The sequence below is a fragment of the Equus asinus genome, chromosome 1, assembly GCF_041296235.1.
Source record: "Equus asinus isolate D_3611 breed Donkey chromosome 1, EquAss-T2T_v2, whole genome shotgun sequence".
Classification (NCBI taxonomy): Eukaryota; Metazoa; Chordata; class Mammalia; order Perissodactyla; family Equidae; genus Equus; species Equus asinus.
In genome coordinates, this window is record NC_091790.1 from 207,424,335 (window position 1) to 207,439,332 (window position 14,998).

At 38.8% G+C, this 14,998-nt stretch overlaps 1 protein-coding gene across 1 annotated transcript in view; it reads left to right on the top strand.

Moving 5' to 3' along the window:
• Nucleotides 1–14,998, top strand: part of UBE3C (ubiquitin protein ligase E3C) — a 123,711-nt gene that overhangs the window by 73,035 nt on the left and 35,678 nt on the right. The window contains exon 18 of the mRNA XM_044765653.2: nt 4,612–4,859. Coding sequence (XP_044621588.1) covers nt 4,612–4,859 — 248 coding nt within the window. The remainder of the gene's footprint in view (nt 1–4,611; nt 4,860–14,998) is intronic.

Consider the following 14,998-nt stretch of genomic DNA (forward strand, 5'->3'; position numbering starts at 1 on the left):
CTTCAATGACGGTACTCTTAGATCAAAGAGAATTATATTGTAAGAATTATTTGGACAGCATTTAGCGGTCAATGATACGTTTTATCTTCTGTTAATATTTGACACCCAATGTTAAAAGTTTGGGTATTATTAATTTATATATTAATAATTTTAACTTCAGAATATGGTATCTGTGATATTCATTAAATCAGTGTAGGGAATTAAAAACGAAAGCTTGGCAGGATCTGGCTCACAGCTTGGGAGATGATGGGAGGTTGTCACATGTGAAATAACAGTTGCCTTTTCTTCTAAGGAAGTAATTTAATTTTCTTCTGGGAGAGCAAAACCTCCCGTCTTGAATAATTTTGTTTTCTTGCTTAGATGAAGAGCTAAGTTTGCCATCCTGTGGGAACAGTGGAGGGAGACTAACATCACTTGTTGCCTTTCTCAATTCCAGGTTTTGTGTGCAAGGCTTTTGTTTTTGATGTAATTTAGCTTTGTCATTTAATCCATGCCGTAGCCCTCTGAAGCCAAATACCACGAACTCTGATAGAGTTTTAACTCAAGTCTGACCACAGGCTATGAACTCTCCACTATACCGGCTTACTCTTGCCTAGGATACTATGTTTTCAAAATTTTATGTATAATTGAGGTGAAGATCAGGTATTCTGATGTCTAGTCTAATGTACTTCTGGAAAAAAAATAGTTCTCCCTCCTTTGGGATCCACAGTCCCTCATAAATCAATTATTGTCATTGTTTGTGTTGTCATGTGAGCAGATTTCATGTCTGTGTCTCCCAGGTGACCAGCGGTCCTCGCCATCCTTATCCCTTGTCAGCACACACCGCTAGCACTCAGTAGATGTTTGTTAGATTTGTGATTGAACCTGGGGAAAAAACCACAATAGTTACAACAAAATGATAAATTTGCCAACAGTTGGCATAGTGTTCAGAGAAGAGTTGAGGTGTGGTTGAAGTTGGGACCTTCAGAAAGAGGTCACGCGAGAGGAGGTGAGTCCTCCAGGTGAGGCTATAGCGAAGGGCGCGGACGTTCATGGCACAGCTGATTCCACACTCGGCTGGCTTAGGCTTCCTCCAGGCTGCTGGGAGGTGGTGTGTGTGAGCTCCTCAGCCAAAGTGAGAACATGTGCTTAGCAGCAGTTTTAAATTAAATTTACAACTATTTCATGTAGGTGATTTTTTAAAGACATTACTGACCACTTATAGCAAGCCTCAAATTTCGTAATGAACTCTTAATCTTAAAAATTATTCAGAAGTTGATCATACTCCACCTTCCTAAGTGCCTACTGATAATTGCATCAAGTTTAAAGGATTTGGAAAAATCTCAGAATATTCATGTTAAGTTGTTTTAAATCTTTACAAATGTTGTCTAATTCAGGGCTTAATAAGAAATTTAAAACCATGTGTTGAAATTGTTTGGAATTTTGCTAGGCAAATTAGCAAAATTAAATATCATCTCAGAATGTTTAATTTACTTATGGGAAATTGGTTTGAAGTGCTTTGTTGACTAATCATTTACATATAATCAATTAATATGACTATTCCATACATCATCTAGTCAAAGCAAATCCATCCTTTATGGGTACTCGTTATCTTATATCATCTCAGAACGATTTTCTCAAGTGTGGGTCTTAGCCCTGTCTGACAGGTGAGTTGACTGAGTGGAGCTCAGAGAAGTGGAGTGATTTCTCTTCACAGCTGGGAGCTAAGCAAGCAGAGTGACACATGTCCTGGTGCAATGACGCCTGTGCATGCTCTTTCCACCTCACTGGCTTATTGCAGCGTTTTACTCGAGCAAGAGCGTGGTTTGGACTGTAATTTTTCCATGTGAAGAATATGGAGAAATGATCGTGTCTGCTCTCAGGAGTGTTGTAAGGATTATAGAGACAGTGCATCATAGTGGGCTCTTGCTGTCAGTCATGATCTTGGATGAGAATTTGCTAGAGCTGGCTCTGAATCGCACTGTAGTCAGTTCCTGGGAGCCTCACTTGTCTACACTTTTGTGTGTTGTTTGATTTCATTTTGTTTCATTTAATGGGCAGGGTTTATTACGTTGTTTTCCTGAAGAAGAAATGATAATAGGGTAAAATCAAATTAACGTTTTACTTAGGTTTTTTTCACTAAAACCTTACTATGTAAGTATATATTTTTAATTTGTCCTTAGAAACAAGTAGTGGCAAGATAACAAGAAGGCTAGATTTGATTCTGAAAATATTATTGTGCTGTTGTGTATTGTTGTTTATAGAAATGAGCTTCAGGGAAGCACAGAATCAATTCTAGCCGTCACTGAAGGGGTTACTTCTGTGAATGACCATTGAGTCTCTGAGAGCCAGTGACCCCCCGACCTTAGAATATTAGTTTGAATGAGAAGGTTAAAGGATGAACCATAGTTGAGCGTTTCCTACTTACAAGATCTTTTCACTTAAAACTTTGACAAAATCTGCTGCTGCTAACTGCTAACAATCAGTTTGAGAAATATTATATATGACAAATAAATGCTTGTGGTTCATCCTTAAAACTAGATGTTAAGAGGGTATATGTAAAGGTAAGAAATACCCAACTGTATTTTTGTGTTGCATCTATAATTATCTGCTTAGATTTCTTTTGGCATTTGCCCAGAACTTGAGATTGAACATATTTTGTAATCATATTAATAAAAATAGATGCAGATAACATATTTGTAGAATTTAATCATCAGTGAAATGCATGTTCTTCATGTAAGTGTAGTTAAATTTAAAAAATAAAAGTGTTTTAGTAGACGAGCCTATGCTTTGTAGGTAATAGACATATTTTTTAATTATAGCACTTCCCTTTACAATATTAGCTATATGTCTTTAGATAAATAATTCAAACTTCCTTGTTTGTAGTTTTCTCACTGCAAATAGGGATAATTCTTAACCCAGAAGGTTGGATGTTAAAGGATTTGAAGAAATGTATGTAAAATTCCTAGCGTAAATTCTAGCTCAGGGTAAATAGTCACTGATAGTTATTTCTTTGCAAAGTGCAAGAGTGAGCTGTGGCCACATTGTTTAGGCTTGTTTGCTTTGCTCCTGAGGGAGATGTGGGTGTTAAGACAGAGCTGACTTGCTCCAGCTCTTGCCCTTGCTGGCAGGATGAAGGTGACCCTGTCCTGTGCTGGCTCCATGAAAGGCACAGTTGGTAGCTGCAGCCAATGGTGTAAACCTCAGTCCGTACAATTATCATTGGCCCTGTTTGAAACGTATTTAGAATATTCAGAGCTCAGGTTCTCTGACTTCAGAGGTCCTGACACTGTCCATTGTAGCACTGGTGTATGAACATACATTCTGCTAACCCCTTTCCAGAGTGTTTTCTAGAGGTCACTTGTCCCTTGAGATGCCTCAGGTCAGCTACGTTTGGGTGAGTGCACATTAAGTCTGAAAGATGGCAGCAGCTCATTAAAGCCTGTGGACAGTGGTGCAGTGGCCAGACCTGGTCCTTTTGCTCTCCACCTTGCTGCACTGGATGCAGCAGCCCCCTGCCCACCCCTCCATCCCTCCTCCCTACTTATTTGCAAAGCACCTAAAGGACATTGGTGGGAAAAGATAAAGTTCATGTCAGTTACTTTCTCAGACCTGCTCCCTGATTAAGCCTGTCCACCAGAGACCACCTGGTTTTCACTCTTGGTAGAATCTCTTTTGTTGGTATGTATTTAGGGTCTGAATCCTGAAGCCTGTATCAAAGGCTGTCATGTTCATGCCAGTGAGTCTGGGGACATGTTATTCCTACTTGTGCAGTACTGTCCTTATGAGGACCTGTGTGGAAATGCCTCTCAGATATCAAGCTTAGTTAAGCAGCTTTGCCATTTTTATTTTTTATTTTATTGGTGAGGAAGGTTGGCCCTAAGCTAACATCCATGCCAGTCCTCGTCTATTTTGTATGTGGGACGCCGCCACAGCATGGCTTAATGAGTGGTGTGTAGGTCCATGCCTGGGATCCAAACCCGTGAACCCCAGGCCACCAAAGTAGAGTGGGCAAACTTGACCACTGTGCCACCAGGCTGGCAGCCCCTCCCCTCCTTTTTTTTTAAATCTTTGCAGCACATTATATAACCAAAAATATTTCTACTTTTTCAGCTATCAGTATTTCTTAAACATCACTTTTAAATGATGATGTCAATTCTTACGTCTGACTCTCCTGTATCAGTGGCCTCTTTCAAAGGTCTTTGTAATGTTAATTTTACTGACATCTTCTTTAATCATTTGTCTTTTTTTTCCTTCTTGGTAATAATTTTCTGTTCCAGTATCATCGCTTATCCTTAATTCCACTCCCCTCCTCTCCTAGTATTTTAGTTTGTTACATCTTTTAGAATGTGTGGGATAATTTTATTTCCTCCTGAACACCCCCTTTTCTCCCCAGCTCCATTCTTGATATATTAATGTAAAGGAGCTTCTTTCTCTCTTTTTCCCATTGTAGACTCTGGGGGAAATAACTGGTCAGTCTATTTCATTGTCTCTTTGATTTTTTTTGAGTCTTGCAATAAAATATCTCTAATATTCTTGCTCCCCTTCCCTAAACTTCCTGTAATACCAGCTTATTTTATTGCTTTCTTTTAAAATCTTTTCTCCTTGCCCCCGTCCCCCCTTCTTTAACAGAGCCTGATTTGAAAAAGCGGATCCGCGTGCACTTACTCAATGCACATGGCCTGGATGAAGCTGGCATTGACGGGGGTGGTATTTTCAGAGAGTTTCTAAATGAACTACTGAAGTCAGGATTTAACCCCAACCAGGGGTTCTTTAAGACTACTAATGAAGGGCTTCTGTACCCCAACCCAGCTGCTCAGATGCTTGTGGGAGATTCCTTTGCCAGACATTACTACTTCCTGGGCAGAATGCTTGGAAAGGTAAAGTAAACTTTATGTAAAATTGGATCTCAGATCACAAGATACTGACATTTTGTGTTTCTGTGTTGTTGGCGTCTATCTCATTGAAGATCTTTATTCAAAATTGCTTAAGAAATCTGGATGAAGGCTGAATGGTATTTTTTTTTACATAATAACTGCATTTCATTATTACATACCCAGTAGTTACATACGTAAAAATTATTGGTATAGTATGAAAAACATTATGATATAAAATTCTGTTTATAGAAATCTTAAAATAGTTATCTGCTAGCATAGGTATGTGGACTGCAAATATTTTAAGCCTTCTCACAGTTGTTCTTGTTGATAATTAGTGTTAAAAGTGGTTCTTTTAAGGTTCCATAAAATGTTTAAGTGCTGTGAGATGGAAGATCATATGTTATTCAGTATGATTTAAGTGTTCTATATGTTACATGCAAATTCTATGAACATTGGCCATTCAAGGATGATATTATGGTAATGCTCCAGTAACCAGAATGTTGCACCTGCTGATTCTCTGTACAAACACAACTTAGCATTTATTGTAAATGAAAGGAAAAGAATTAATTACATAACCTAGTGCACACTTCCTACTTAATGGTGAAACTTTCAAAACACTCCCTCCCATTAAAGTCAGGAACAAGATAAGGATACCTGGTGATACCAGTCCCGTTCATCATTGAACTGGATCGGCCACAGCCTGTCTTAGTCTCTTCAGACTACTGTAACAAAATACCACAGACTGGGTGGCTTATGAACAGCAGAAATTTATTTCTCACAGTTCTAGAGGCCAGAAGTCCAAGATCAGGGTGCCACATGGTCTTGTTTGGTGGGAGCCCTCTTCCTAGTTCGTGACCAGTGCCTTCTCACTGTGTCCTCACATGGTGGAAAGGGGTGAGGAAGCTCTCTGGGGTCTCTTAAAGACACTAATCCCATTCATGAGGCCCCGCCTCCTAATCCTATCACACTGGGGTTAGGACTTGCAACATAGGAATTTTGGGGAGCAGAACATTCAGACTGTAGCACGGCCTGTGGGTGTGCCGTAGTTGGGAACAGAAGGAGATGAGACGCCATTTACATCAGGAGTGGCTAACTGCTGCCCCACAGGTCAAATCCAGTCCAAAAAGAAGCATTGGGTTTTTTTTTCCTTTTTAATTGATTACTAACATTTTAAAGTGAGGAACATTTACATACAAGGTTATATTTCTGGCTTAGTTTGTTTTATTTTTTGCTTCTTTGCACTTGAAATAGATTTAATGTTGACAGTTGCTAATCCTAGCAAGATGTAGCTGGCAAATATCCCAGTGAAATCAGTAATTGAAACTTATACCTAAGATATTCTAAATGAGGCAGAAAATCATCTGGGTTATTCCATTGGAAGTCACAAATTAATGATTGTTGATTTTTTCTTTGAATGAATGGATTCCATTCTACCAATTCTAACTATATGATAGAACGTGGTAGGTTTGGGGAAGTGTACAAGAATTCCTCAATGTTCAAACTCTCACTACCAAATATTCACTATAATGACAGTTAAAACGTTTTACCGCAAATTCCCTATCTGAATCAGAAGCCTGTTGTAATATCTTGCAAGTCGAGGCGAAAGGCCAGAGAGAATGCTGAGGGCAAGTCTCAGTGGTTCCCCTGCTGGCTCGCCTTGTCTGAATGAGGCGGCATCTTCCTGTTGTCTCATCAGCGATGCCCTTCATGGTTCCCAGCATCGGCTTCTACCAGGCACCCAGGGTCCAGTTCAGAAGATAACTTGCTTATTTGTTTTTGTTATTGGGGATGTTTCTTGCAGTATAGAAAAAAGATGTAACTTATATCTGAGTCTGTAAAGTATCATTGCGTAGTGCACACAACATGTCCACTTTTAAGATTATTATTAAAGTTCATGTTTTATTTTATTCAAGAATCCTTGGTGTGTTGTTATAGAGGTAGGTAAATGTTTTTCATGATATTTGGGGGAAATTTGTTAGGGTTTTTGGATGGTGTGGGAATGCATTTTTATTTCCCCTATTTAAAATAGTGGAATAGGAATGCCTGGTATCTAACATTTACTGTCCAACACATTTGCACATTTTTCGAGACATTGGATTGTAATCTGTACGGCTTCTGCAAGTCAAAGGTGTGACCAGAGGTGACATTCTGGAACTGAGGGCGGTGAACTACAGCCTCTGGCTAAGTCCACCCACCTGTTTTTTTTGTTATTAAGAAAAAAGAAAGTTTTATTGAAGTACAGCCAGCCTGATCATTTATATACTTTCTGTGGCTGCTTTCCCTACAACGACGGAGTTGAACGAAGCCTAAAGTATATGCTCTTGGGTGCTTTCCAGGATGAGTGCTGACCCTACTGTAGGACTAAGCCAAGAGCCAGATCATAAAGGGCCTTTATATTCCGTGATAAAAAGTTTGATCTTCATCCTGTGCATCATGGAAAATCATTGTTTGAAGCAAATGGCTGAGATGATCAACTTAATGCATTTTTAATTCTTTAAAAATGGTTAAGAAGGCAACCATTTTTAAGTAACCATGGTAGCCATTATGGTCACCATGAGAATGGATTTTGGAGGATAAGACTCAAAGTAGAAGAGTCAAGAATCTAGGACAGTGATCTTGGTCCTAAGTGATGGTGGCCTGAATTATAGTAGTGTCGTGCTGTAGGGTCAAGTAAGCTGAGGACTGAAAGGTAACCACTAGATTTACCAGCAAGTTTTTGTTTCCTTCATGGTTTTTTTCTTATAACAGCTTTATTGAGATATAATTCACATACCATGCAGTTCACCCATTTAAAGTGTGTGATTCAGTGGTTTTAGTATATTCACAGAGTTGTGGGACCATCACCACAATCAAATTTAGAACATTTTCATCACCCATATCCATTAACAAGTACTCTTCCTTTCCCTGCACCCCAAACCCTAGGCAAACGCTAATCTACTTTCTGTCTCTATAGAATAGGAAATGTCCTATTCTGGACATTTCCTGTAAATTGAATCATACAATATTGTGGCCTTTTGTGACTGGCTTCTTTCACTTAGCGTAGTGTTTTCAAGGATCATCCAAGTTGTAACATGTATCAGTACTTCATTTTTTTCGCTGAGGATGATTCGCCCTGAGCTACTATCTGTACCAATCCTTCTCTCTTTTTTTTGTAAGTGGGACAATGCCCTCGCATGGCTGGTGAGTGGAGCAGGCCCACACCCGCGACCCTAGGTGGAGCATGCAGAACTTTTAGCCACTCAGTTTCAGGGCCGGGCCCTTCATTCCCCTTTATTGCCAAGTAATATTCCATTCTATGAGAACCACATTTATTTATCTGTTCATCAGTTGATGCATATGTGGGTTGTCCTTGGTGATGTTTTTAGTGAAGTGATGTGATAAAAATGAGTTTGCTTTGGGGTAGGGAAGAGGAAGTGGAAAGTATAAAAATGGAAGAGTGTCGGTGGCCTTTTCAGAAGACTTGGCTCTGCAGGGAAGGAGAAAGAGGACCCATGAAGAAAGAAAACGGTCCAGAAAATAATGGGTGGGTGGGTTGGTTGGTTGATTTTCAAAGATAGGGTAGCTTTGTGTAGGTAAAATGTCCATGATAAAGAACCGCCTAAGAGGGGTGGTTTAGGATATTGGGAAAGACACACCAAAGAACTGATGAGCACGTAAGACCCAGAGCCATGCTCTCCAAGAGAATTTCCTGTGATGGTGCAGATGTTCTCTAGCTGACATGGGGCTGATGCAAGGAATCAAATTTGTGATGTAATTTTCATCACTTTGGATGTAAGCAGCCACTTCTGGCTAGTGGCTGTGGTGTTGAGCAGCTCTGGGGCACAGGTGGAGGGGTTGGCTTCAGCACCGTGAACAAGAGAGGGGGGCCAGAGGGTTTGTCTGTGTGAACTGGGTGAGGAAGGTGAGCAGGTGAGCCGTCAACTGGCAGGGGTGCCCAGCTGGTAGCAGGTTGGAGAGTGGCCTAAGGATTCAGCCCTCGGCGCTTTGGCATCCAGAAACACCTTGGGGAGTGGCCACTTGGGGAGGAAGATCAAAGAAAAGGTCTTGGAAGGGAAGAAAGAGAGGTGAATGGTGTGTTTAAGGCTGCTGTGAGGTCCAGAAGATGGGAACTGTGAGGGACGCACCTCTGCCCACTACAGTACATTGAGCCGGGTAGTAAATTGAATGCATGCTCTGCTTAGAGCTCAGTGTTCAGGGATGATTATTAACTAGCTTTATCATCTTTAAATGAATAATTAAGAAATGTTGGTATTGTAATTATTTTCTGTAAGACTCGGAACTGTACCCCTTTTCAACTGTATATTAAAATTCCTTTATCTATCATATTTGTAGTTCTGTTCTCTGTAGTCCATGTTAAACAGACCTGCCACTGTTCACCTTGCAGCACAGTATATGGAGTTGCCCATTTGAGAAGCGGCTTAATTAAAAATCACTGCCTGCCAAGCAGACTCTGCTCTTGTAACTTTTTTTAAAATACCAGCTTTTTTGAAATATAATTCACGTTCCTTAAAATTAAGCCTTTTAAAGTGTACATTTCAGTGGTTTTTAGGATATTCACTGAGGTGTACAGCCGTCACCACTACCTTATTTCATAATAACGTCATCACCCTAGAAAGGAAAGCCCATGTTCCTTAGCAGTCATTACCCATCCTGCCCCAGCACCACCAGCCCTAGGCCACCACTAATCTACTTCCTCTCTCTGTGGATTTGTCTTTTCTGGGCATTTTGCATAAATGGAGTCATACAACATGTGGCCTTTTTGTGACTGGTTTCTTTGGCTTAGCATGATGTTTAAGGTTCATCAGTGTTGCAGCATGTGTCGGAACTTCATTCGTTTTTATAGCTAAATGATATTCCATTGTATGGTTATACTGCATTTTGTTTATCCATTCATCCATTGATGGACATTTGGGTGTTCCCACCACGTTTTGGCTGTTATGAATAACTCTGCTATGAACATTTGTGTACAAGTTTCTGTGTGGAGATGTATGTTCATTTCTCTTAGCCAAGAGAAATATATGCCTGGGAAGTGCTGGGTCATATGGTAATTCTATATCAAAGTATCTGCAACTTTTACAATCCCACCAGCAATGTGTGAGGGTTCTGGTTTCTCCACATTCTTGCCAACACTTCTTAGTGTCTGTCTTTTTTATTATAACCATCGTAGTGGATGTGAAGTGATATCCCATTGTAGTTTTTTTTTTTTTTGATTTTTTTTTTTATTAATGTTATGATAGATTACAACCTTGTGAGATTTCAGTTGTACATTTTTGTTAGTCATGTTGTGGGTACACCACTTCCCCCTTTGTGCCCTCCCCCACCCCCCCTTTTCCCTGGTAACCACCGATCAGATCTCCTTGTCAATATACTAACTTCCACCTATGAGTGGAGTCATATAGAGTTCATCTTTCTCTGACTGGCTTAGTTCGCTTAACATAATACTCTCGAGGTCCATCCACGTTGCTGTGAATGGGCCAATTTTGTCTTTTTTTATGGCTGAGTAGTATTCCATTGTGTATATATACCACATCTTCTTTATCCAATCATCAGTTTCTGGGCATGTAGGTTGGTTCCACGTCTTGGCTATTGTAAATAATGCTGCGATGAACACAGGGGTGCAACGGACTCTTGAGATTTCTGATATCAGGTTCTTAGGATAGATACCCAGTAATGGGATGGCTGGGTCATAGGGTATTTCTATTTTTAACTTTTTGAGAAATCTCCATACTGTTTTCCATAGTGGCTGCACCAGTTTGCATTCCCACCAACAGTGTATGAGGGTTCCTTTTTCTCCACAACCTCTCCAACATTTGTCGCTCTTGGTTTTGGATGTTTTTGCCAATTTAACGGGTGTAAGGTGATATCTTAGTGTAGTTTTGATTTGCATTTCCCTGATGGTTAGCAATGATGAACATCTTTTCATGTGTCTAATGGCCATATTCATATCTTCTTTTGAGAAATGTCTGTTCATGTCCTCTGCCCATTTTTTGATCGGGTTGTTTGTTTTTTTGTTGTTGAGCCGTGTGAGTTATACCATTGTAGTTTTGATTTGCAGTTCCCTTATGACTAATGATGTTGGGCATCTTTTCGTGTACTTCATGTCTTCTGTGGAGAAATGTCTATCAAGTCTTGCTCATTTCTTAAATTTAGTTGTCTTTTATTATTAAGTCTGTCTTATATTCTAGTTTCTAATCCCTTATCAGATATATGATTTGCAAGTATTTTCTCTGATGGTGTCCTTTGAAGCACAAAAGTTTTTAATTTTGATGAAGTCTAGTGTATTTATTTATTTTTTTCTTGCCTCTGCTTTTGGTGTCTTATCTAAGAAACCATTGCCTAAATCAAGGTCACAAAGATTTACACATGTATGTTCTTCTAAGAGTTTTGTAGTTTTAGCTCTTACATTTAGGTCTTTGATCCATTTTGAGTTAATTTCTTTTTTGGTGGTGTCAGCAGCCCCACTTGGTTCTTTTGCATGTGGATGTCTGGTTGTCCCTGAACCATTTGTGGAAAAGACTGTCCTGGCACCCTTGCTGAGAATCAGATGACCATCAATGAAAGGGTTAATTTCTGAACTCTGAATTCTGTTCCATTGATCTGTATGTCTAGTCTTATGCCAGTGCAACACTCTTTTGATTACTGTAGCTTTGTAGTAGGTTGTGTGTGTGTGTGTGTGTGTTTTATTAATGACAAGTGGTAACGGAACCTCAGGCCTAACAAAGCAGAGGGGTGGGTAGTAGGAGGGACTCAGTATGTTGTGGGTATAAAAAATCACGCCCCTCCAGCCAAGTGGCACAGCGGTTAAGATCACATGTTCTGCTTCGGTGGCCCAGGGTTTGCCTGTTTGGATCCTGGGTGCAGACATGGCACGGCTTGGTAAGCCATGCTGTGGCAGGTGTCCCACATATACAGTAGAGGAAGATGGGCATGGATGTTAGCTCAGGGCCCGTCTTCCTCAGCAAAAAGAGGAAGATTGGCGGCAGATGTTAGCTCAGGGCTAATCTTCCTCAAAAAAAAAAAAAATCATGCCCCTTTATTTGTATCTCTTTGAGATGCATCGTTACAGTCTCAGTTATTAATTATTTGTTCAGATTCCAAATGTTGTGACTTTAATAATATGGATTTTGTGTTCTTCGCATTTAATAATGGCCTCCAACTTGACCTTACCATTATAACAGTATGTTTCTTTAGACTCACCTTATCATTTCAGTGACAAATTTCAGACATTGACCTGATGTTAGATTCCTTAGCATATATTTCAAACAGATCATTTTCTCACTTTATTCATTTTAAGATACAGCATCTCCCTCCCAGCTGGAGCTGTGCATTGGCTTTGCTGTCAGTTCTCAGTGAGGTAACATCTCCCCGTCAGTAGTTCCTATGACTCAGCTTTAGCTCCCTCCAGAGGATGTAAGTTTCATAACTCATTGCATGAAAATCTTTGAAGTTATATGCTGTAGTTCTGTTAAGATGAACCCAAGAACCTCATAAATTAATAATAATAAAAATAAATTTAAAAATAATAATGAAGGTGAGCCTTTATTTTGCTAGACTAACCTGAAATACTCCTTAAATTTGGTAGTTCTCACACAGTGCAGTAACAGACAACAGAGTAATTTTATTTGCATGAATTAAATCTTTTTTTTCTGCTTTTTTTTCCCCCCCACATCCCCTTAGTACATAGTTGTATTTTTTTTTAGTTGCGGGTCCTTCTAGTTGTGGCATATGGGACGCTGCCTCAGCGTGGCCTGAGGAGCAGTGCCATGTCCGCACTCAGGATCTGCATGAATTAAATCTTATTAGAATTTTCTTTTTCCTTCCTGATTGTATAAATTGTCCAGTCTTGATTAATATAGAGAAAAGATACTTAGATGATCTTGGTTCACTGGAGTTTTCTGGCTAACTATGGTGATGTAAGTCTGGTGAGGACAGACTGCCTTTTCCTCCGTTCTTTGACGTGCTGCTCGTCCTGCAATGTTCTGAGGACACGGTCTCACTGTGAAGGCCTCTGGGTTGAGAGGGAGAGCAGATTGCTCTCACTCTGTCAGACGCCAGGGAGGAGAATTTGGGATCTAAACCTTTCTCCCCAAAATGAAGTTTATGTAAATTATATCTCAATAAAGCTCTTTATTTTTTTTAATAAAGCTCTTTAAAATAATGAGTTTAGACAAAACCAATAACAAAACTGTAGCTATTTGAGGATGGTAATTAATTTAATTCCATATACTTAAGACTTTACTTACAGAATTTTCTGCATGGAAATTTGTAAGGGAGTACTAGTTTCTCAGACATAATCTGATTATCATCTGATTACAAATGGTTAAACTTTGTATCGATGTGTTAAAAATTGTCCAGATGTGAGTGAAGTGTAATAGCACTAATAGTGTGGTATCTGGACATTAAATCTTTAAGAGAAGAAAATTGTATATTGATTGATTATGATATTTATTGGGTCATAATGTATTTAAATTTTCTTTAATGCATATGTTAGTGATTGTTTACTGTGATGAAGCGCAGAGAGATCTTCAAGAGTAGTGCTGCACGGGAAGAATTACCTCATGTCACTGGTCGCTTCTCAATTAACGGTTCCATTAGCAGATGATTCCTGCTTCTGGCGTGGGTCGTGATTGCATTTTATTGTCTGTAAATCAGGCTCCAGATGGAGAATAAATAAACAGCTCAAGGATGTGGTAATGTCATCTTGAACTTTTTTTTACAAATAGAAGCACCTAGGTCCATTTAAGCCAATTAAGTTCAAAATATTTGCTGAAGGAAATCTTTTATATTTGAATTCTATTTGAAAATGGCTCTTCTTTTTTCTTGCTTCACAATATTGATTTAATTGGGACAGAATGCCTATAAATCAGATTATTTGATAATATCTTGGTCATATATTTCAAAATTTTAATTAGATTGTGAAACTTCAGCATAGTTTATAATTTTGTATTTTAGTAGAACTCAGTGTGCACCTAATGTATCATGGAGTGTAATATTGACAGTTAACAGTTTATCCTGAGACTTTTGAGAGTTAGGAAAATTTACTTCCATATCATTAGAGTCCTTTTATAAAATGCTCACTGAATTTGCTGAGGCTTTAAAACTGTAGATTGAGGTGAATACTAATAATTTAAGTTACCTTGGACCTTAAATGGCAAAGCTGCTCTTTTATAATATCTTGTTTTGAACTCTCAAACTTATTAAGGGTCAGTGTAATTGAGCTGCTCCGTCTGATTATCATCAGACTAAGTGCTCTGATCTCTAAAGTTAATATATCTTTTCCTTAGATTTTTTTAAATGTAATATTCAGAAAATAGTTGATCATTCTGTGCTTAGCACAAGCCTTCCAATCCGTGTTAAGATCCATGGTATACTTTGGTGTCAGCAAATTTCACAAGCAAGCTTTCTCTGAATCTCCCAATTATCCACAGTAGATGGACAATTCATTATGAGTTTGCTCTTGTTGACCTTCAGCTTTTTTTGGAAGCAGAAAAATCAAAGATCATAATAATTTACAAATGATTACTTAGTTTGAATCTTACCCCTTCTGAGGATTGTACCTTTTATAGTATTCTAATAATCAGGATTTACATTTTCCATTAAAAACAAAACATTCTTAGATCTGGAGATTATTCTTCCTGTCAGTTAAGGTCATAGTTTTCTATGTAAGTTCATTTTATTCCTTTAAAATTAAACATGAAATAAAAATGGTTTAGATTGTACAGTAAAAATGACAAGTGTATTCCAGAATTCAGTTGATTCCAGTGCCTAAAAGTATTATTATAGTTTTAGCCACTCCGAGATACTCACCAAAATTCTTTCTGCTCTTTGCTTACCATTGAGATATCCCTTCTCATATTTTTAAGCACTCCCAAGCACTGGCTAGACATAGGTCAGTATTATATTGAGGCCATTGTCCCTCTTCTAAGCCGTGTTAAATTGTCAGACTTTTGCTGGTCCTGCTTAAAGTCTACTGCTTGTCTTTGCCTGGCTTTTCTTTGTGCAATTACGACAATAAATATCTAACAACAAAATATAGCCCAGACTTTAAGAAAGTTTAAATATAACTTTTAAACATCTAAACATTCATTTAGAATCTAACTTCATGAAAAACAAACCAAGTGAAGATGTGTATTGTTACTCTT